Genomic DNA, 13822 nt, shown 5'->3' with positions numbered 1-13822 from the left:
TGCAATAAGGCACTAAAGTAAAACTAAAGTAATTAACTTTATGTGCTGAATACAAAGTGTTACGTTTGGGGCAAATCCAACACATCACTGAGTACCACTCTTCATATTATCAAGCATGGTGGCGACTGCTTCATATTATGGGTATGCTCGTCATCGGCAAGAACTAGGGAGTTTTCCAACAGACACTGGGAGACAAATTCACCTTTCAGCAGGACAATAACCTAAAACACAAGGCCAAATATACACTGGAGTTGCTTACCAAGACGACATTGAATGTTCCTGAGTGGCCTAGTTACAGTTGTAGCTTAACCCAGCTTGAAAATCTATGGCAAGACATGAACATGGCTCAGCTGGTAGAGCATGGCACTGACAACGCCAGCTGTGGGTTTGATTCCCACGGGGGACCAGTATGAAAAAGGAAGGAAATGTCTGCACTCACTACTGTAAGTCTCTCTGGGACAGACTGTCTGCTAAAATGACTCAAATCAACAACTAACGTGACAGAGCTTCAAGAATGTTTTAAAGAATGAATGTGTAAATATTGTACAATCAAGGTGTGCAAAGCTCTTTCACAGACCCAGCAAGACTCACAGCTGTAATCACTGCCAAAGGTGATGCTAACATGCATCGACTCAGTGGGTTGAATACTTATCTAATGAAGATGGTGTTTCATTTTTCATAAATGTTTTATAAATGTTAGAATTATTCTTCCACTTCGACATTGCAGAGTATTTTTTGTAAAATGTTGAAAAGAAAATGACAATTAAATCCCAATTTGAAACAACAAAACATAATAAGTCAAGGAGTGAGAAGACTTTCTGAAGGCTCTGTGTGTGACAGGTCCGTGAAATGGAACAAGCATTTGGGGCCGGTGGCATTGATCATATTTATACCGTTCTATAAATGTATAGGACTGAAGCTCACTGGTGTTCAGCACATCCAGTCCCCTGTCCCCTCTTCTCCCTCCAGTCCCCTGTCCCCTCTTCTCCCTCCAGCCCCCTTTCACTGCCTATCCCTCCCTCCCTCTCAACCCTCTATCCACCCTCTCCCTACCTCTCTTTTCCCCTCTCCCCCCCTCATCCCTCTCTCTGTCTCCCTCTCCTCATGATGTGTGAAGGTGATTTGTTGTCACAGCGTGGGGATATTGAGCTGGGACCATATAGCTGATGGATGACCACCTGTCGGGTCAATAAGAGCTTACGTTAGTAGTAGCACTAGACTCAGATCAGTTCTATGATCACAGTTCCCACTGGATCCCACACACAGCAGCATGGCACCAACTGTTCTCCAGTCAGCTGGATTTCTCATGACTTTCATCAACTCATCTCTGCTCATGTCTTCGTGCCATCAGCATTGCAGCCTTTACTGTGTACTAGTCTTGTAGTAATCTAACAACCAATCTAACCAACATTATTCCAATGTTTTCAATCAAACATTGTACCAGATAAGGATAGTCCACAATGGCCTTAAAATAAAGCTAAAACCAATTATTCTGTAGTCACTGTGAGAAAATGTCTCCCCCCTAACAGTTTAATTCTGTTTTCTCTTATTCCTACGAGTATCATCACATGGACATGGGCCTATAGTATATCTAACTACAGGTTCTATTATGTTGTTGCTATAGTATATCTAACTACAGGTTTATTATGTTGTTGCTATAGTATATCTAACTACAGGTTTATTATGTTGTTGCTATAGTATATCTACAGTGGCTTGCGAAAGTATTCGGCCCCCTTGAACTTTGCGACCTTTTGCCACATTTCAGGCTTCAAACATAAAGATATAAAACTGTATTTTTTCTGTGAAGAATCAACAACAAGTGGGACACAATCATGAAGTGGAACGACAGTTATTGGATATTTCAAACTTTTTTAACAAATCAAAAACTGAAAAATTGGGCGTGCAAAATTATTCAGCCCCCTTAAGTTAATACTTTGTAGCGCCACCTTTTGCTGCGATTACAGCTGTAAGTCGCTTGGGGTATGTCTCTATCAGTTTTGCACATCGAGAGACTGACATTTTTTCCCATTCCTCCTTGCAAAACAGCTCGAGCTCAGTGAGGTTGGATGGAGAGCATTTGTGAACAGCAGTTTTCAGTTCTTTCCACAGATTCTCGATTGGATTCAGGTCTGGACTTTGACTTGGCCATTCTAACACCTGGATATGTTTATTTTTGAACCATTCCATTGTAGATGTTGCTTTATGTTTTGGATCATTGTCTTGTTGGAAGACAAATCTCCGTCCCAGTCTCAGGTCTTTTGCAGACTCCATCAGGTTGGTCCTGTATTTGGCTCATCCATCTTCCCATCAATTTTAACCATCTTCCCTGTCCCTGCTGAAGAAAAGCAGGCCCAAACCATGATGCTGCCACCACCATGTTTGACAGTGGGGATGGTGTGTTCAGGGTGATGAGCTGTGTTGCTTTTACGCCAAACATAACGTTTTGCATTGTTGCCAAAAACTTCAATTTTGGTTTCATCTGACCAGAGCACCTTCTTCCACATGTTTGGTGTGTCTCCCAGGTGGCTTGTGGCAAACTTTAAACAACACTTTTTATGGATATCTTTAAGAAATGGCTTTCTTCTTGCCACTCGTCCATAAAGGCCAGATTTGTGCAATATACGACTGATTGTTGTCATATGGACAGAGTCTCCCACCTCAGCTGTAGATCTCTGCAGTTCATCCAGAGTGATCATGGGCCTCTTGGCTGCATCTCTGATCAGTCTTCTCCTTGTATGAGCTGAAAGTTTAGAGGGACGGCCAGGTCTTGGTAGATTTGCAGTGGTCTGATACTCCTTCAATTTCAATATTATCGCTTGCACAGTGCTCCTTGGGATGTTTAAAGCTTGGGAAATATTTTTTGTATCCAAATCCAGCTTTAAACTTCTTCACTACAGTATCTGGGACCTGCCTGGTGTGTTCCTTGTTCTTCATGATGCTCTCTGCGCTTTTAACGGGCCTCTGAGACTATCACAGTGCAGGTGCATTTATACGGAGACTTGATTACACACAGGTGGATTGTATTTATCATCATTAGTCATTTAGGTCAACATTGGATCATTCAGAGATCCTCACTGAACTTCTGGAGAGAGTTTGCTGCACTGAAAGTAAAGGGGCTGAATAATTTTGCACGCCCAATTTTTCAGTTTTTGATTTGGTAAAAAAGTTTGAAATATCCAATAAATGTCGTTCCACTTCCTGATTGTGTCCCACTTGTTGTTGATTCTTCACAAAAAAATACAGTTTTATATCTTTATGTTTGAAGCCTGAAATGTGGCAAAAGATCGCAAAGTTCAAGGGGGCCGAATACTTTCGCAAGGCACTGTAACTACAGGTTTATTATGTTGTTGCTATAGTATTTCTAACTACATGTTTATTATGTTGTTGCTATAGTATTTCTAACTAGTGGTTTATTATGTTGTTGCTATAATATATCTAACTACAGGTTTATTATTCTGTTACTACAGTATTTCTAACTACAGGTTTATTATTCTGTTACTACAGTATTTCTAACTAGTGGTGTATTATTCTGTTACTACAGTATGTCTAACTAGTGGTTTATTATTCTGTTACTATAGTATTTCTAACTAGTGGTTTATTATTCTGTTACTACAGTATTTCTAACTAGTGGTTTATTATGTTGTTACTATAGTATTTCTAACTAGTGGTTTATTATTCTGTTACTACAGTATTTCTAACTACAGGTTTATTATGTTGTTACTACAGTATGTCTAACTAGTGGTTTATTATTCTGTTACTATAGTATTTCTATCTAGTGGTTTATTATTCTGTTACTACAGTATTTCTAACTAGTGGTTTATTATGTTGTTACTACAGTGTTTCTAACTAGTGGTTTATTATTCTGTTACTACAGTGTTTCTAACTAGTGGTTTATTATTCTGTTACTATAGTATTTCTAACTAGTGGTTTATTATGTTGTTACTATAGTATTTCTAACTAGTGGTTTATTATTCTGTTACTACAGTATTTCTAACTACAGGTTTATTATGTTGTTACTACAGTATTTCTAACTAGTGGTTTATTATTCTGTTACTATAGTATGTCTAACTAGTGGTTTATTATTCTGTTGCTACAGTATTTCTAACTAGTGGTTTATTATTCTGTTACTATAGTATTTCTAACTAGTGGTTTATTATTCTGTTACTACAGTATTTCTAACTACAGGTTTATTATGTTGTTACTACAGTATTTCTAACTAGTGGTTTATTATTCTGTTACTATAGTATTTCTAACTAGTGGTTTATTATTCTGTTACTATAGTATTTCTAACTAGTGGTTTATTATTCTGTTACTACAGTATTTCTAACTAGTGGTGTATTATTCTGTTACTACAGTGTTTCTAACTAGTGGTTTATTATTCTGTTACTACAGTATTTCTAACTAGTGGTGTATTATTCTGTTACTATAGTATGTCTAACTAGTGGTGTATTATTCTGTTACTACAGTGTTTCTAACTAGTGGTTTATTATTCTGTTACTACAGTATTTCTAACTACAGGTTTATTATGTTGTTACTACAGTATTTCTAACTAGTGGTTTATTATTCTGTTACTACAGTGTTTCTAACTAGTGGTGTATTATTCTGTTACTACAGTGTTTCTAACTAGTGGTTTATTATTCTGTTACTACAGTATTTCTAACTAGTGGTTTATTATTCTGTTACTATAGTATTTCTAACTAGTGGTTTATTATTCTGTTACTATAGTATTTCTAACTAGTGGTTTATTATTCTGTTACTATAGTATGTCTAACTAGTGGTTTATTATTCTGTTGCTATAGTATTTCTAACTAGTGGTTTATTATTCTGTTGCTATAGTATTTCTAACTAGTGGTTTATTATTCTGTTACTACAGTATTTCTAACTAGTGGTTTATTATGTTGTTACTATAGTATTTCTAACTAGTGGTGTATTATTCTGTTACTACAGTATTTCTAACTAGTGGTTTATTATGTTGTTACTACAGTATTTCTAACTAGTGGTTTATTATTCTGTTACTACAGTATTTCTAACTAGTGGTGTATTATTCTGTTACTACAGTATTTCTAACTAGTGGTTTATTATTCTGTTACTACAGTGTTTCTAACTAGTGGTTTATTATTCTGTTACTACAGTATTTCTAACTAGTGGTTTATTATGTTGTTACTACAGTATTTCTAACTAGTGGTTTATTATTCTGTTACTATAGTATTTCTAACTAGTGGTTTATTATTCTGTTACTACAGTATTTCTAACTAGTGGTTTATTATGTTGTTACTACAGTATGTCTAACTAGTGGTGTATTATTCTGTTACTACAGTATTTCTAACTAGTGGTTTATTATTCTGTTACTACAGTGTTTCTAACTAGTGGTTTATTATTCTGTTACTACAGTATTTCTAACTAGTGGTTTATTATGTTGTTACTACAGTATTTCTAACTAGTGGTTTATTATTCTGTTACTATAGTATTTCTAACTAGTGGTTTATTATTCTGTTACTACAGTATTTCTAACTAGTGGTTTATTATGTTGTTACTACAGTATTTCTAACTAGTGGTTTATTATTCTGTTACTATAGTATTTCTAACTAGTGGTTTATTATTCTGTTACTACAGTATTTCTAACTAGTGGTTTATTATGTTGTTACTACAGTATTTCTAACTAGTGGTTTATTATTCTGTTGCTACAGTATGTCTAACTAGTGGTTTATTATTCTGTTACTACAGTGTTTCTAACTAGTGGTTTATTATTCTGTTACTATAGTATTTCTAACTAGTGGTTTATTATTCTGTTACTACAGTATTTCTAACTAGTGGTTTATTATGTTGTTACTACAGTATTTCTAACTAGTGGTGTATTATTCTGTTACTATAGTATTTCTAACTAGTGGTGTATTATTCTGTTACTACAGTATTTCTAACTAGTGGTTTATTATTCTGTTACTACAGTATTTCTAACTAGTGGTTTATTATGTTGTTACTACAGTATTTCTAACTAGTGGTTTATTATTCTGTTGCTACAGTATTTCTAACTAGTGGTGTATTATTCTGTTACTACAGTATTTCTAACTAGTGGTTTATTATGTTGTTACTACAGTATTTCTAACTAGTGGTTTATTATGTTGTTACTATAGTATTTCTAACTAGTGGTTTATTATTCTGCTACTACAGTGTTTCTAACTAGTGGTTTATTATGTTGTTACTACAGTATTTCTAACTAGTGGTTTATTATTCTGTTACTATAGTATTTCTAACTAGTGGTTTATTATTCTGTTACTACAGTATTTCTAACTAGTGGTGTATTATTCTGTTACTATAGTATTTCTAACTAGTGGTGTATTATTCTGTTACTACAGTATTTCTAACTAGTGGTTTATTATTCTGTTACTACAGTATTTCTAACTAGTGGTGTATTATTCTGTTACTATAGTATGTCTAACTAGTGGTTTATTATGTTGTTACTATAGTATTTCTAACTAGTGGTTTATTATTCTGCTACTACAGTGTTTCTAACTAGTGGTTTATTATGTTGTTACTACAGTATTTCTAACTAGTGGTTTATTATTCTGTTACTATAGTATTTCTAACTAGTGGTTTATTATTCTGTTACTACAGTATGTCTAACTAGTGGTTTATTATTCTGTTACTACAGTATTTCTAACTAGTGGTGTATTATGTTGTTACTATAGTATATCTAACTACAGGTGTATTATGTTGTTACTACAGTATTTCTAACTAGTGGTTTATTATGTTGTTACTACAGTATGTCTAACTAGTGGTTTATTATTCTGTTACTACAGTATGTCTAACTAGTGGTTTATTATTCTGTTACTACAGTATTTCTAACTAGTGGTGTATTATGTTGTTACTATAGTATATCTAACTACAGGTGTATTATGTTGTTACTACAGTATGTCTAACTAGTGGTTTATTATTCTGTTACTACAGTGTTTCTAACTAGTGGTTTATTATTCTGTTACTACAGTGTTTCTAACTAGTGGTTTATTATGTTGTTACTACAGTGTTTCTAACTAGTGGTTTATTATTCTGTTACTACAGTATTTCTAACTAGTGGTTTATTATGTTGTTACTACAGTGTTTCTAACTAGTGGTTTATTATGTTGTTACTACAGTATTTCTAACTAGTGGTGTATTATTCTGTTACTACAGTGTTTCTAACTAGTGGTTTATTATGTTGTTACTACAGTGTTTCTAACTAGTGGTTTATTATTCTGTTACTACAGTGTTTCTAACTAGTGGTTTATTATGTTGTTACTACAGTATGTCTAACTAGTGGTTTATTATTCTGTTACTACAGTGTTTCTAACTAGTGGTTTATTATGTTGTTACTACAGTGTTTCTAACTAGTGGTTTATTATTCTGTTACTACAGTATTTCTAACTAGTGGTTTATTATGTTGTTACTACAGTATTTCTAACTAGTGGTTTATTATGTTGTTACTACAGTATTTCTAACTAGTGGTTTATTATTCTGTTACTACAGTATATCTAACTAGTGGTTTATTATGTTGTTACTACAGTATTTCTAACTAGTGGTGTATTATTCTGTTACTACAGTATATCTAACTAGTGGTTTATTATTCTGTTACTACAGTATTTCTAACTAGTGGTTTATTATTCTGTTACTATAATATATCTAACTAGTGGTTTATTATTCTGCTACTACAGTATTTCTAACTAGTGGTTTATTATGTTGTTACTACAGTATGTCTAACTAGTGGTTTATTATGTTGTTACTACAGTATTTCTAACTAGTGGTTTATTATGTTGTTACTACAGTATGTCTAACTAGTGGTTTATTATGTTGTTACTACAGTATTTCTAACTAGTGGTTTATTATTCTGTTACTATAGTATGTCTAACTAGTGGTTTATTATTCTGTTACTACAGTATGTCTAACTAGTGGTTTATTATGTTGTTACTACAGTATTTCTAACTAGTGGTTTATTATGTTGTTACTACAGTGTTTCTAACTAGTGGTTTATTATGTTGTTACTACAGTGTTTCTAACTAGTGGTTTATTATGTTGTTACTACAGTATATCTAACTAGTGGTTTATTATTCTGTTACTATAATATATCTAACTAGTGGTTTATTATTCTGCTACTACAGTATTTCTAACTAGTGGTTTATTATGTTGTTACTACAGTATGTCTAACTAGTGGTTTATTATGTTGTTACTACAGTGTTTCTAACTAGTGGTTTATTATTCTGTTACTACAGTATGTCTAACTAGTGGTTTATTATGTTGTTACTACAGTATTTCTAACTAGTGGTTTATTATGTTGTTACTACAGTGTTTCTAACTAGTGGTTTATTATGTTGTTACTACAGTGTTTCTAACTAGTGGTTTATTATGTTGTTACTACAGTATTTCTAACTAGTGGTGTATTATTCTGTTACTACAGTATTTCTAACTAGTGGTTTATTATTCTGTTACTACAGTGTTTCTAACTAGTGGTTTATTATTCTGTTACTACAGTATTTCTAACTAGTGGTTTATTATGTTGTTACTACAGTATTTCTAACTAGTGGTTTATTATGTTGTTACTACAGTATTTCTAACTAGTGGTTTATTATTCTGTTACTACAGTATTTCTAACTAGTGGTTTATTATGTTGTTACTACAGTATTTCTAACTAGTGGTTTATTATTCTGTTACTACAGTATTTCTAACTAGTGGTTTATTATTCTGTTACTACAGTATTTCTAACTAGTGGTTTATTATTCTGTTACTACAGTATTTCTAACTAGTGGTTTATTATGTTGTTACTACAGTATATCTAACTAGTGGTTTATTATTCTGTTGCTATAGTATTTCTAACTAGTGGTTTATTATTCTGTTACTACAGTATTTCTAACTAGTGGTGTATTATTCTGTTACTACAGTATTTCTAACTAGTGGTTTATTATGTTGTTACTACAGTATTTCTAACTAGTGGTGTATTATTCTGTTACTACAGTATTTCTAACTAGTGGTTTATTATTCTGTTACTACAGTATGTCTAACTAGTGGTGTATTATTCTGTTACTATAGTATTTCTAACTAGTGGTTTATTATTCTGTTGCTATAGTATTTCTAACTAGTGGTTTATTATTCTGTTACTACAGTATGTCTAACTAGTGGTTTATTATGTTGTTACTACAGTATATCTAACTAGTGGTTTATTATTCTGTTACTATAATATATCTAACTAGTGGTGTATTATTCTGTTGCTACAGTGTTTCCAAGGGAGAGAGGTTGCAGGTGAAAACAGTGTTGATATTGATCTGCTATTCTTCTTTAATGATTTATTGATGACCAGACTAGTCAAGCGTCATTAAAGAAGACCTCTCCACTTCACGACTTCACAGAGACACTACCATACTCCAAGTAACTGTCAACTGTCCCAACTGTCCATAGGACCAGGAACAACACCTGGCTCTAGCATTTGGTAAACTAATAGTTTGACCACCAACTCCTTTAGGGTCGTCTTTGGCTGTTGTGAAGGTGTTGGTACATCCAAATTGTTGCTCTATTCTTTCCCAGCTTGAAGAGATGTCTTATGGAGTTGAGTGAGCTTGTCGGTAGGGAGGCAAATCTTTTAGCAGACAAAGTGTTTGACCCCTGTTCCCACCACTACGATGCAGATTGTGTGTGTGTGTGCATGTGTGGGCTTTCTTATTCATTAGAGTGCATATCTGACTTATTCCACTATGACATTGTACAGAAGGAGCCAAACCGGTTGGACCCCTATTCCCTTCATTAAAGACACTAACCCAACTGGGAAAAGTGTGAAGACTAATTGTCAGATCGATTTTAGGGGACAAACTTCTACAAAGCAAAGTATTAAACCTCCCCTCCCTATCTAGAGGGGACAACACATTGGGAAACAGCTTGGGGGTGTCAGTTTAAGTGGACTAAACAAGGTATTTGACCCCTCGTACCCTCCCTAGGGGACATATCTGACTGAGAACAGCAGCATGGTCTGTCTGTACAGGCCAGATCTCACACTGTGTGTACGGTGTGTCTCTCTCTCTCTGTGTGTGTGATTTGACCTCTCATCTTTAGCAGGAGGAGGGGAAAAAAGAGTGCAAGAGATCACACTGGCAGCAGCGTGAGGTTTCCACTTGGAGGATGGATACCAAGGCCAGTTTGACATCAGTGGCAGAGAAAAAGGGAGAGAAAGTGTTAAGATGTTTCCCCTCATCTTTAGTCTGATAACACCGTAGGGGCTTATGGTGTAGAGCGAGAGGGGGGAGGGAGGGAGGGAGGGAGGGAGCGAGGGAGGAAGCGAGGACGCAGAGCTGCAGAGAAAACTGTTTCTCTATCAAAAGTTCCCTCAGGCAGCAGAGATGGTGTGAGGTGTGATGCAGACTCCGTATGGTGTAGTGTGTTACAGTGTAAGGCTGAGTGGAGTGAAACAAGCTGTTTTAAGTAGGGTGTATGCTGATGAGATATAATGTGCTGTGTAGTGGGCTGTATAGAGCCCTACTGGATAATGTGCTGTGTAGTGGGCTGTATAGAGCACTACTGGATAATGTGCTGTGTAGTGGGCTGTATAGAGCCCTACTGGATAATGTGCTGTGTAGTGGGCTGTATAGAGCACTACTGGATAATGTGCTGTGTAGTGGGCTGTATAGAGCCCTACTGGATAATGTGCTGTGTAGTGGGCTGTATAGAGCACTACTGGATAACGTGCTGTGTAGTGGGCTGTATAGAGCACTACTGGATAACGTGCTGTGTAGTGGGCTGTATAGAGTCCTACTGGATAATGTGCTGTGTAGTGGGCTGTATAGAGCCCTACTGGATAATGTGCTGTGTAGTAGGCTGTATAGAGCCCTACTGGATAATGTGCGGTGTAGTGGGCTGTATAGAGCACTACTGGATAATGTGCTGTGTAGTGGGCTGTATAGAGCACTACTGGATAATGTGCTGTGTAGTGGGCTGTATAGAGTCCTACTGGATAATGTGCTGTGTAGTGGGCTGTATAGAGCCCTACTGGATAATGTGCTGTGTAGTGGGCTGTATAGAGCCCTACTGGATAATGTGCTGTGTAGTAGGCTGTATAGAGCACTACTGGATAATGTGCTGTGTAGTGGGCTGTATAGAGTCCTACTGGATAATGTGCTGTGTAGTGGGCTGTATAGAGCACTACTGGATAATGTGCTGTGTAGTGGGCTGTATAGAGTCCTACTGGATAATGTGCTGTGTAGTGGGCTGTATAGAGCCCTACTGGATAATGTGCTGTGTAGTGGGCTGTATAGAGTCCTACTGGATAATGTGCTGTGTAGTGGGCTGTATAGAGCCCTACTGGATAACGTGCTGTGTAGTAGGCTGTATAGAGCACTACTGGATAATGTGCTGTGTAGTGGGCTGTATAGAGCACTACTGGATAATGTGCTGTGTAGTGGGCTGTATAGAGCACTACTGGATAATGTGCTGTGTAGTGTGCTGTATAGAGCCCTACTGGATAACGTGCTGTGTAGTAGGCTGTATAGAGCACTACTGGATAATGTGCTGTGTAGTGGGCTGTATAGAGCACTACTGGATAATGTGCTGTGTAGTGGGCTGTATAGAGCACTACTGGATAACGTGCTGTGTAGTGTGCTGTATAGAGCACTACTGGATAATGTGCTGTGTAGTGTGCTGTATAGAGCACTACTGGATAACGTGCTGTGTAGTAGGCTGTATAGAGCACTACTGGATAATGTGCTGTGTAGTGGGCTGTATAGAGCACTACTGGATAATGTGCTGTGTAGTGGGCTGTATAGAGCACTACTGGATAATGTGCTGTGTAGTGTGCTGTATAGAGCACTACTGGATAATGTGCTGTGTAGTGTGCTGTATAGAGCACTACTGGATAATGTGCTGTGTAGTAGGCTGTATAGAGCACTACTGGATGCTGTGTAGTGTACTAAGTAGTATGCTGGTTGATAGTGTTCCCTTACCCTGTCCTCCAGCCTGGCAACCTGTTCCCTGTAGAAGGCATCCTGTTTCTTCAGTTCCTGGTCTCTGAGCTCCAGCTGCTTGGCCTACACACACGAAAGAGAGAGGAGAGGGGAGAGAAGAGAGATCAGAGGAGAGAGAGGAGAGAGGAGAGAGAAGAGAGGAGACATTACTAGAGCATTCAGTCAACCATGGACACAGAAGAGACACAGGACACACTCGGGATAACTCAGTCAACAGCAGTTACAGGGGATAGAGAACACAAAAAATGGACAACACACTTTCCATTACCAGAGCCATGAGTGGATGTGGACGTGGGGTATTGGGGCATGGGTTATTGGGAAGTGATGGGGGATGCCAAGAGACAGCCCTCTCACTCATTGCCTTCTGCTACTTTCAAGGACATCGGTGTGTGTGTATGTGCATCTGCAGAAATGTGTGTGTGTGTGTATCTGCAGAAATGTGTGTGTATCTGCAGAAATGTGTGTATCTGCAGAAATGTGTGCGCGCGTGTAGCCACACTGCAGTCTGACAGGGGAGATAGCATCAGACCAGGACAATGGAAGGCCTGCTCTCTTTATTTATGACCCTGTGATACCAGTACTGCTCTTTTCTACAGTGACCTTCAATAAACACCCATCTGACTCCAGCTGATCTCCCCTATGATACAAGACTGTCAGCTCTGAGGAAATCAACTTCAGTGCCTACACAAGGCCCTATACACTAAACTGCCAGAGGAATATATATATATATAAATATAAGAGAGAGAGAGAGAGATGGGGTACGAGCGAGAGAGAGAGAGAAATGGGGTGCGAGCGAGAGAGAGAGAAATGGGGTGCGAGCGAGAGAGAGAGAAATGGGGTGCGAGCGAGAGAGAGAGAGAAATGGGGTGCGAGACAAAGAGAGAGATGGGGTGCGAGAGAGAGAGAGATGGGGTGCGAGAGAGAGAGAGAGATGGGGTGCGATAGAGAGAGAGATGGGGTGAGAGAGAGAGAGATGGGGTGAGAGAGAGAGATGGGGTGCGAGAGAGAGAGATGGGGTGCGAGAGAGAGAGATGGGGTGCAAGAGAGAGAGCGAGAGAGAGAGAGATGGGGTGCGAGAAAGAGAGAGATGGGGTGCGAGAGAGAGAGAGAGAGAGATGGGGTGCAAGAGAGAGAGCGAGAGAGAGAGAGATGGGGTGCGAGAAAGAGAGAGATGGGGTGCGAGAGAGAGAGAGAGAGATGGGGTGCGAGAGAGAGAGAGAGAGATGGGGTGCGAGAGAGAGAGAGAGATTGGGTGCGAGAGAGAGAGAGAGAGATGGGGTGCGAGAGAGAGAGAGAGAGAGATGGGGTGCGAGAGAGAGAGAGAGATGGGGTGCGAGAGAGAGAGAGATGGGGTGCGAGAGAGAGAGAGATGGGGTGCGAGAGAGAGAGAGATGGGGTGCGAGAGAGAGAGAGATAGATGGGGTGAGAGAGAGAGAGATGGGGTGAGAGAGAGAGAGATGGGGTGCGAGAGAGAGAGATGGGGTGCGAGAGAGAGAGATGGGGTGCAAGAGAGAGAGCGAGAGAGAGAGAGATGGGGTGCGAGAAAGAGAGAGATGGGGTGCGAGAGAGAGAGAGAGAGATGGGGTGCGAGAGAGAGAGAGAGAGATGGGGTGCGAGAGAGAGAGAGAGAGAGATGGGGTGCGAGAGAGAGAGAGAGAGAGATGGGGTGCGAGAGAGAGAGAGAGAGAGATGGGGTGCGAGAGAGAGAGAGAGAGAGAGATGGGGTGCGAGAGAGAGAGAGAGAGAGATGGGGTGCGAGAGAGAGAGAGATGGGGTGCTAGAGAGAGAGAGATGGGGTGCGAGAGAGAGAGAGATGGGGTGCGAGAGAGAGAGAGAGATAGATGGGGTGAGAG

At 38.2% G+C, this 13822-nt stretch overlaps 1 protein-coding gene across 5 annotated transcripts in view; it reads right to left on the bottom strand.

Annotated features, from left to right (window-relative positions):
- LOC110499817 (MICOS complex subunit MIC19) overlaps positions 1-13822 on the bottom strand; it is a 113988-nt gene that overhangs the window by 47672 nt on the left and 52494 nt on the right. For all 5 annotated transcript variants that reach the window (XM_090199129.1, XM_090199130.1, XM_090199132.1 and 2 more), the window contains one exon: positions 11949-12032. In XM_090199129.1, the coding sequence (XP_090055255.1) occupies positions 11949-12032 (84 nt within the window). The remainder of the gene's footprint in view (positions 1-11948; positions 12033-13822) is intronic.

The sequence above is a fragment of the Oncorhynchus mykiss genome, chromosome 15 (assembly GCF_057628025.1).
Source record: "Oncorhynchus mykiss isolate SJ-2025 chromosome 15, ASM5762802v1, whole genome shotgun sequence".
NCBI lineage: Eukaryota > Metazoa > Chordata > Actinopteri > Salmoniformes > Salmonidae > Oncorhynchus > Oncorhynchus mykiss.
This window is presented reverse-complemented; position numbering and strand designations above follow the sequence as displayed.